Source organism: Jatropha curcas, unplaced genomic scaffold (genome assembly GCF_041381405.1).
Source record: "Jatropha curcas cultivar XTBG-Jc1 unplaced genomic scaffold, XTBG_Jcur_1.0 HiC_scaffold_919_pilon, whole genome shotgun sequence".
NCBI lineage: Eukaryota > Viridiplantae > Streptophyta > Magnoliopsida > Malpighiales > Euphorbiaceae > Jatropha > Jatropha curcas.
The window spans coordinates 1-10357 of NW_028322564.1; the positions used below are offsets into that span (position 1 = coordinate 1).

Consider the following 10357-nt stretch of genomic DNA (forward strand, 5'->3'; position numbering starts at 1 on the left):
CTTTCCATATTCTGTTTGTATTCTCCCTATTTAAAGGGTCTTGTACATCAATACAAATCATCAAGAATTCCAAATCCTCAAACACTTTCATGGTATCAGAGCTTCGGTTCTGAAAATTATCCCTCCCTCTCCTTTCTCTCTCATATTTTTTAGCTGCTGCCGCCGATAGCCATGACACAAACAGAAGACCCTCTTCGACCTCCAACCCTAAAACCCCACCCCCATTCACCCTGCCTACTCTGTGACTAACATCCAATCAAAAATAAGAACCCTAGATGGTAGCACAGTTACATACACATCATGGGTGAAATTATTCAAGTTTCATTCTATTGCATACCGTGTTCTTGATCACATTGATGACACGCCACCCCCAGCCTCTACAGATCCATCATACAGTGCCTGGAAAGAAATAGATGCCTTGGTGTCTCAATGGATTTACAGTACCGTGTCTGATGAACTGCTCACCCGCATCCTCGACACTGAAGCTACGGCTAGAAAAACATGGCTGAAACTTGAGAAAATCTTCCTTAGCAACAAGAAAGCAAAAGCGGCAGCTCTTGAAACAAAATTCGTTAATCTCACCCTTGCAGCCTGCAGTTCCGTTGATGATTACTGCAAGAAATTGAAAGACATCGCCGACCAACTGAACGATGTTGACCAACCAGTTACAGAATCCCGATTGGTCTTACAACTGGTTCGTGGCCTTCCTCAAGAATTCGACGCCATAGCTTCTCTTATTAACTCACAAAACGCAGACTGGGACCTTGCACGAACCATGTTGAATGATGAGGTCATTCGCCAGGCTGCACGACAACAAACCACCTCTGTCCTTGTCGCTCCAACCACGCAGACAAACCAAACCCAGCCGGCCGCAACTCAACAACCTGAAAACAATCAGCCTCACAACAGTTCTTACCACTCCAATTATAGAGGCCGTGGTCGAGGCAGACGTGGCAGAGGCAGAGGACGCGGCTACAGGGGAAACTCTACGGGGACTCCTTGGGCTATAACACATCAGTCCGCCAATCAAACCTACCCAAAATGGGCTTGGTGGAACACTCCACCTTGTCCCTACCCAACACAAACTCCATGGCCACCAAATCAAATTCAAAACACACCCACTGCCCATTATGCCGCTTATTCAGAACAGCAGCCATACGGCCCAGCACCACCATATCCCCCTCCACCGCATACTGGATATGATGCTTTAAGTCCTTCCGATCTCAGCCAAGCTTATAACACGATGCAACTCAACTACACAGATCCAAATCTGATCATGGATACAGGGGCAGAACGTCATGTCACCGACAACCGAGGTATGATTCGCAACCCTGACTCTTTTCCTGTTAACACTAAACTTTTAGTCGGCAACGGACACTATTTACCAATTGAGGGCTCAGGAACAGGTTACCTTCCCATCCTTAACCGTACATACATCCTCCCAAACATACTTTACAGCCCACATCATTAAAAATTTATTATCTGTCCGCCGTTTTACACGTGATAACAATATTTCTGTTGAATTTGACCCTTTTGGTTTCTCTTTGAAGGACCTCAAAACGGGACAGCTCCTTTCCCGCCACAATAGTACCGGAGATCTCTATCCTGTCACTCCACCAACCCTACCACCACAAGCTTGTTCAATCACATCTCCAAATTTACCTTGGCACGATCGCCTCGGTCACCCTGGCACACAAGTTTTAGATGTTTTAACCAAACAGTTTGGTCTTCCTTGTAATAAGAACAAGCATTTATTTTTTTGCAATTCTTGTCATTTATCTAATAGCAAACGATTACCTTTTTATGAGTCAAATTCCTTTACTTTTTCACCATTTGATATAATACACTGTGACTTGTGGACCTCCCCTATTCCAACCAAATCTGGATATAAATACTACATGGTGCTAATTGATAATTTTTCCAATTATGTGTGGGTATACCCTCTCAAGTTCAAATCTGAAACTTTCACCACCTTTACTAAATTCCATAAACTCATAGCCACCCAATTCAACCGTAATATCAAAACTTTTCAATGTGACTTGGGGGGAGAATTTGACAACCATAACTTCAAAATTTTTGCCCAACAACATGGTCTGTTATTCCGTTTTTCATGCCCCCAAACATCTTCCCAAAATGGTCGGGCTGAACGCATGATTCGTCGTCTCAACGACATCATCCGCTCACTCCTCATCCATGCTCAATTACCACCTATGTTTTGGGTCGAAGCACTTCACACTGCTGCCTATCTCCATAACATCCTTCCAACCAAACGTCTCAATTATTTCACACCCACTTTTGCCTTATATCTCCGCCACCCGACATACGATCACTTACGTGTGTTCGGGTGTGCTTGTTATCCCAATACCTCCGCAACCCAACCCCACAAATTACACCCAAGATCCGTTAGATGCATCTTCCTTGGATACCCTCCAGATTTTAGGGGATACCGATGCTTTGACCCTACAACCGGGAAGATCCACATATCACGACATGTAACCTTTGATGAACAAACTTTCCCATACACCATTCCAACTCCACCCAAAATACACATTTCTTGATGAACACCACCAGGATTTCAGTTTATACAACCTCACCCAACACCAAACACCACCCAAACCCAAAAACGCCCAATCTCTCCTTACCCCATAATATACACCCGCCGCCATAAACAACAGCCCCTTAACCCAGTGGCCAATGCTACGGCACCCCACACACTGCTGCACCTGTCTCACAAAATCCCAACACTCAGACCACCGCTGTATCAAAACCCGCACAGAATACCCATCCAATGACCACCCGCTCCAAAGCTCGCCATGCCCTTATGACCACCTCAATTTCACCAATACCCACCTCTTATGCAAAAGCTTTTTCTGACCCTCATTGGTTAAATGCTATGCAGGCTGAGTTTCGTGCTTTGCAGGAAAATGATACATGGGAACTCGTGCCTCGCCCTCCTGACCGATCGGTCATTCGGTGTATGTGGCTTTTTCGTCACAAATTTAAATCAGATGGGTCACTTCAAAGGTACAAAGCACGTTTGGTGGTAAATGGCAAATCTCAAACGGTGGGCATTGACTGTGACGATACTTTTAGTCCCGTAGTGAAACCCGCTACTATACGGACTGTGTTATCCATTGCAGTTTCCCGTTCTTGGCCAATACACCAGTTGGATGTCAAAAACGCGTTTTTACATGGGCATTTAAATGAAACTGTTTTTATGCATCAACCCCCCGGGTTTCACAGATAGAAGATACCCTCATTTTGTGTGCAGATTGAAAAAATCCCTTTATGGGCTCAAACAGGCGCCATGGGCATGGTACACCAGATTTGCAACCCATCTGCTGTCTCATGGGTTTCGCAGCAGTGTGTGTGACAATTCCCTATTCATTTTCTCAAAGGGAAATCAGCTTGCTTATTTACTTCTGTATGTTGATGATATAGTGCTCACTGCCTCTTCTAATGAGTTATTACAGAATATTATCCGCATGCTCTCACGCGAGTTTGCAATGACAGATTTGGGCGGGTGCATCATTTCCTGGGAATCAAAGTGACACGGACATCTGGTGGGTTATTTTTGGATCAGTCTCAATACACAAAGGATATCATCTCCAGAGCTTCAATGTCCTCTTGCAAACCGTGTGCCACCCCAGTCGATCTATCATCAAAACTGAGTGCTTCTGATGGACCTCTATTCCATGATCCAACATTATACCGCAGTCTTGCTGGCGCATTACAGTATCTCACATTCACACGCCCAGATATATCATATGTTGTTCAACAAATATGCCTCTTCATCCATGAACCGCGGGATCCACACTATGCCTTTCTCAAAAGAATAATCCGATATTTACAAGGCACAGTTGACTACGGTATAAGAATTGGCAAGACAAATACACATACCTTGGTAGCATACTCAGACGCAGATTGGGGTGGATGCCCAGACTCCAGACGATCAACTAGTGGCTACTGTGTTTTCCTTGGTGATAATTTGATTTCATGGTCTTCAAAACGGCAGCCTACTATCTCACGATCTAGTGCAGAGGCAGAATATAGAGGAGTAGCCAATGCTGTTGCAGAGACCACCTGGCTTCGCAATTTACTTCTGGAATTACACCTCCCACTTCAGTAGGCCTCCGTCGTATACTGTGACAATGTTTCCGCAGTGTATATGTCTAACAATCCTGTCCAGCATCAACACACAAAACACATTGAGATCGACATACACTTTGTAAGGGAGAAAGTTCGAATAGGCCACATTCAGGTCTCACATGTCCCATCTGCTTTTCAATATGCTGACATCTTCACCAAAGGCCTATCTCGACAGTTGTTCCAGTCATTTCGATCCAGCTTGAGCGTCTGTCCTCCGCCCGCTCAAACTGCGGGGGAGTCTTAGCCGATGATATCTCCACAAATCATTCCTCTAATTTAGGAACAGATTACAATTAATTTCCTGTAATTAATCTCTGCAATTCCTTTCCATATTCTGTTTGTATTCTCCCTATTTAAAGGGTCTTGTACATCAATACAAATCATCAAGAATTCCAAATCCTCAAACACTTTCAATATATACATATACAAGATACTATAAACCTAGTAGGAATCTAACTCCTAATAGAACTCTATTTACGGATAGTCCCTAACAGGTAGTAACAGACAAGATAGTCCCATATCCTATTAGTGTGATGCTAGTGGGTAGCAACAGACAAGATTGTCAAGTATCCTATTAGTGTGATGCTAATAGTTTATTTTTGTTTGTTCAATTTTTATTTTATTATTCAACATGTTCACAAAATGAATGTTTTGGAGATATGAATGCTGAGATGGATGTGTGATGGCAAAAGGTTGGACAAGATTAGGAATGATCACATTAGACAAAAATAAGCAAGTAACGAAAGTTGAAGAAAAAATGAGAAAATGATGCCTGAGATAGTACGGTCATGTGTTACATAGACTCTCATATGTACTTGTTGGTAAATGTGATATTTTGGTAATGGAAGGTGCTGAAAATGGAAGAGGTCAACCTAGAACTGCTTGAAGGGATGTTGTATGGTCTATGGATATTAGTGAAGATATAGCTACGAATAGAGCAAAATGGAGATAAATCAATGGAGATAAAAGATTTATGTAGCAGACCCTAATTAGTTGTTGCCTATTATATGCGTTGTTCTATTTATTAATATATCAAATGATTTGAAAATTCCCCTTCATATTAATATATCAAATGATTTCATAGTCTTTCCGATTTATACTTTGCTTTGCATTGATATTAATTTGATCAGAGTGGATACTGGAAACAAAAGATTCATATGGCCAACCCAAACTATTTTCGGACTAAGACTTAGTTGTTATTGTTGTTGTATTCTAGAGAAAACCAGATCTGCCATATTAATTTTAAATCCCTAGTTTGTGATTTCTACAAACCCTAGCCCTAACTTCTAAGTCAGTCACCCATGTCAAATTTGCATCAATACACATTCAATGTGCATAATGTAGGTGGTTATTGCATTAAGACAATAAATATCAACAATCTGGCCACTTGCTACTAGTCCTGCACTCAGTATAAACAATCTAGATTTCATTAGTATATTAATCCATGCAATATTAAGTGCTAAGACAGTATTTCTTTTGGAAAAGCAAAACAATGCCTATGCTTTTACCTTTATCCATTATTCAAAAAAGCCAATATTGGAGTCCTAAGAACATAAATATAACTAGTAGCACGGTGTTGAAAGTTCCACTTGCTTTCTGCAGCCTAATTAAAAAAATTGTCAAAGCAAGTTGCTCTTTCATAAATTGATGTTTTCATTTTTCTTTTTTTTTTTTTTAATCTCTGATAGGTCCAACAATAAATTACCAAAATATGTCTTGGACAGTATAAGCTTGGACTAGTTCAGAAATAATAAATAAATAGCATAACCACAAAGTGCTACAATTGCAAAGTAGAGATGATATTATGCCCACCTGAACTGATGTACTACTAACTTCATTTGCATCTGCAAGACAGGAAATTATTTTTAGAGTTCCAATTAGACCCATCTTTTTGTACTTCAGATCAGGATGGTTGACCTACCAAATGGGAGCCAAGACAATGAATACACCATAAAACAAAGATATTAAGTGAACAAAAAAAGAAGTGTTTAGAGCAGAGAGTAAAGAAAGCAATGTTTAGGCATAATTCCAGATACCTGCTTTCGTACTATCATTAAAACCTCACTTCCAAAGGAAGATCCAAAACATTCAGTAGTAGATCGAGCAAACAGTGTGAGGTGACTGAAAATTTCATAAACCTACATGGGGGAAATGCCATGTGTGAAACTGGCATGACTTACGAACAGTCAACATATGAACATATAGTGACATTAATAATTATGGTCCATTAAGTAGCAGCCACCTTGTGTAGATTGTCAATGCTAAATCCCTCCAAGTAATCCAATATACCTGAAAACATAGAATGCAAGAAATAGATATTGGCAACTAATCACAACATTCTTTTCTCACGCATGCCTAAAACAATTAAGGGAACCAAGTGGCCAACAAATCAATATGCATGCCAAACATGAAATGGTTAAGCTACCATTTATATGCGTAGTAAGTGGAATTAACTCTTGGGCATATTTGGAGGCTAGCAAAGCCAAGACCTCCAGAGCAGAATTCACTTCAAAGCTAACTCCAGATCCAAGATGAGTTATAAGTGCACTAAGAACCTGCAAAGATGCTGGAATGAGACTCCAAACAGTCACCAGCTAAAAAATAAGAACTACTTCTTTGAGCTGCTTACTTCCTGTCTACAGTACGTATCTCCTAACTCTTCAAACAGACAAATATAAATGTGAGCGCCAAACTCCCTAGCCTTCTGTTCTCTGCGTGCCAATAAGTACTCCGATAGAGAAAGGAAGGACAGGAAACAATCCTGATAAAGAATAAATAATAAAAATAATGAGACAAAAAGGAGATCCCAAATTGCTAATATGATTCAAATAGTCATTAGAATGAAGCTGATAATTCATTCCATGTAATATGGCATATACCTGTACCAATTCTTTATTCCCACAAATACACTGGTCAACCATAACTTTCTGGATACAATTATCAACAACTTTCTTCTTAACAACCTTCTGAATGTTCTTTTGCATGGTTTCGCCATTCATGTATAACAACACAAGAAGCCACAGGTCTATGGCCTTATGATCCTGGGGCCTCTCAAGGCTGATCAATTCTTTCAGAATCTCTTGGCGTAGCATCTAATTATAACAGCAAATACAAAAAGAGGAGATCAATAAGATTACTCACTTGTAAGCTAAAATCAGTACAGCGGACTTACATTCTTGAATAGAAGACTAGTTCTTAAGGCATCAAGAACAGAAGCCTCTGTATTATTGCCCAAGGGTGATTTTCCCTTGAGTTTTTTGTGCTGGATTGAATGAGAATTTGATATCCCTATGAACTTAAGCTGCTCCCGAATCTGCGACACTATTCTTCGAACATTCTGAGAGGTTGCCGAAAGTAGTAAAAATCTAAGTAAATAAGGCATGTGTTCTCCGTCAATTGTCCTAATGTAAGACATTGCTATAGTAACAACCTAGAAAGAGAGGATAGAGGTTCAATAATAAAACATAAGAATTTATGAGGAGAGATGTTAATAAAGAAAGGGTAAAAATAAAGAACCTGTTCTTGCAAAATCTCATCCAAGTTAAGGTTGGAAAAACAGTCAAGCACCGAAATTATGACAGAAGAATCTTCCTGGAGCATTTGTCCAAGGGAATCAACTACAGCCTTAGTATTTTGATCACCTATTATCTCGGGCAATGATCCTATAATCTCTTTCTTCAAATGTAGAGGGCAAATAGAAAGAACTTGCATCAATTTATCGCAGAAAGCATTAGAATCAACCATAAAATCAAGCCATCGAAATTGATTAACGATAAGTCGAGCGGAGTCGTCCTGGAGCGAACATTCAGGATGCACATCAAAATATTCAGGAAGTTTCTGCAGAAGCAACATTTGAAGGTCCAATTGGATGGCCGGAACCAGCAAAAGTTGTCGCAGTAAGCTTTCACTACTGCAGTATTGGTTCGAAGAAACCAAAACCCTATGAATAGTCCAAACAACAAAATCAGTTGCCTACCCTTTTTCTCAATAATAATTATTAAAAATAAAAATACTATGAAATGTAAGTCTAATACACGGACCTCTGAAGATTTTTGGGAGAGTCGATGTAAGAAGAGAAACCAGCAAGGAAATGAGAGCGCGTAGCAGCTCCATTTTCTGAAGCAGAAAATAGGCGGTCGAGATGGGAGCGGAGCTTGTAGAGATTAGCAGGAAGGCAGGGCGGGCCCGAGGGATTGTTCAGTGTACAGCCTGCATCTGCCAGAACACACAACATTTTATCAATGGGGCCATTTTTTTCTGAACAAGATGAAGGTTCATCAGCAGTGGATTTGGGGAATTTCGTTGGAGGGAGGGTGGAGGCAGAGGACAAAGAATGTCTCTTCCGGGAAGGGATTTGATGATGGAGGAATACCATTATTGCCTGGTGTCTGGCGTTGTGTTCTTCTCCGCTTGGCGCTAGTGTGCTACTGCTTCGACTTCACAATGAAATATGACTTTTCGAGTGGCGTAGATGGCGCCAAATTGCCATCAATGGGCGAAATTGGGGGGATTTGTAGCATTTGGGCTTCCCAAACTTTTCTTGGGAAAGGCTTCAAAACCCAGACCAGATGAGACCCTGCCTCGTTGCAGACTTATTTTATTTTCAATTTTAGGGTCCATTTATTTGCGGAAAATAAATTAATTTAAAATATTTATATCTATACCTATATCTGCCTGTATATCTATCTATCCATATTATATATAAAAGTGAAAATAGAGACGAATGATGTGATTTCTTATATCATCATTTAAAATATTATAAAGTACCCTTAACGACAATTAATTAAAAAGTTATATTTTATTAATTGATTGGATATAATTTATAAAAATTATTTTTTCAGCCAATCACGTGCGATCTGATTATCTTCTTATAAATTAATTTAAAATATCTATATCTATACTTATCTATATATCTATCTATCCATATTATATATAAAAGTGAAAACAGAGAGGAATAATGTGATTTCTTATATCACCATTTAAAATATTATAAAGTACACTTAATGACAATTAATTAAAAATTACAGTTTATTAGTTGATTAAATATAATTTATAAAAATTATTTTTTCAGTCAATCACATGCGACTTAATTATCTTCTTATAAATTAATTTAAAATATCTATATGTATATCTATCTATATATCTATCTATCTATATTATATATAAAAGTGAAAATAGAGAGAATAATGTGATTTTTTATATCACCATTTAAAATATTCTAAAGCACCCTTAATGACAATTAATTAAAAAATTACAGTTTATTAGTTGATTGGATATAATTTATAAAAATTATTTTTTCAGCCAATCATGTGCGATCTAATTATCTTCTTACTTATGTGAAGAGTGAAAGATATCAAGTTCGAATCCTCTCAACCACAAGCATTTTCACCAATTTGATTATTGTGTAGCCCAAAGTGTTATTTCGGCCTATCAGACCTTCTAATGAATAAAAAAATTATTAAATAAATAAATATAAATAATTAAACATTTCAAAATTTTAAATTTTTTCTTTATTAAATTTATTTTTTAATGAATATATATGACAATGAGATATTTGAAATTTTTTTATGTTTTATTTATTAAATATTTAATTCTTTTAGGAAATATATATAAACAAAGAAAGAAAATATTTTTTTTCTTTATGTTTGTATGATATGATTGGATATTTTTTTTAAAAAATAAATTTTCAAATAGAATATATATAATATTTTATTTAGGAGAGAGATAAAAAAAGAAAAAAGTATATTATTTTTATTAATATTTTTGTTTTTATGTTTGTAAGATTTAATTGGATAAATTTTTTAGAAAAGTAAATTTTCAAATAGAATTTACATTTGAACCTAGATGGTAAACAGTTAAAAATTTTAATTTAAAAAAAAATAATATTTTATTAATATATTTATATATTTATATACCTTGAAACATTTTTTTTTTATTAGGTGAGTTATCAATTTGATTGTTGTGTAGCCCGAAATATTATTTCGGCCATTAGGTCTCTTAATGAATCAAAAAAATAATTTTTTAATAAATATATAAATATAATTAAGCATTTCAAAATTTAAATTTTTATATTTACTAAATTTATTTTTAATGAATATATATGATAATCAGACATTTGAAAATTTTTTATATTTCATTTATTACATATTTAATTCTTTTAAGATATAGATAAAAAAAAGAAAATATACTTTTTTTATTAATATTATTT

The 10357-nt window shown here is 37.2% G+C and overlaps 2 protein-coding genes across 2 annotated transcripts; one reads left to right on the plus strand and one right to left on the minus strand.

Moving 5' to 3' along the window:
- The first annotated feature begins 220 nt into the window (after window positions 1-220).
- Window positions 221-2537, plus strand: LOC149491672 (uncharacterized). The gene is made up of 2 exons (XM_089717136.1): window positions 221-1316; window positions 1551-2537. The coding sequence occupies exons 1-2, from the start codon at window positions 776-778 to the stop codon at window positions 1586-1588; spliced, it is 579 nt and encodes a 192-aa protein (XP_089573262.1). The 5' UTR covers window positions 221-775; the 3' UTR covers window positions 1589-2537.
- A 2898-nt stretch (window positions 2538-5435) lies between these two features.
- Window positions 5436-8730, minus strand: LOC149491673 (uncharacterized). Its single transcript, XM_089717135.1, has 9 exons — window positions 8190-8730; window positions 7666-8089; window positions 7322-7579; window positions 7029-7241; window positions 6779-6910; window positions 6575-6704; window positions 6392-6438; window positions 6186-6287; window positions 5436-6066 (listed from the first exon to the last, which is right to left on the minus strand). The coding sequence occupies exons 1-9, from the start codon at window positions 8522-8524 to the stop codon at window positions 5851-5853; spliced, it is 1857 nt and encodes a 618-aa protein (XP_089573261.1). The 5' UTR covers window positions 8525-8730; the 3' UTR covers window positions 5436-5850.
- Window positions 8731-10357: the final 1627 nt, after the last annotated feature.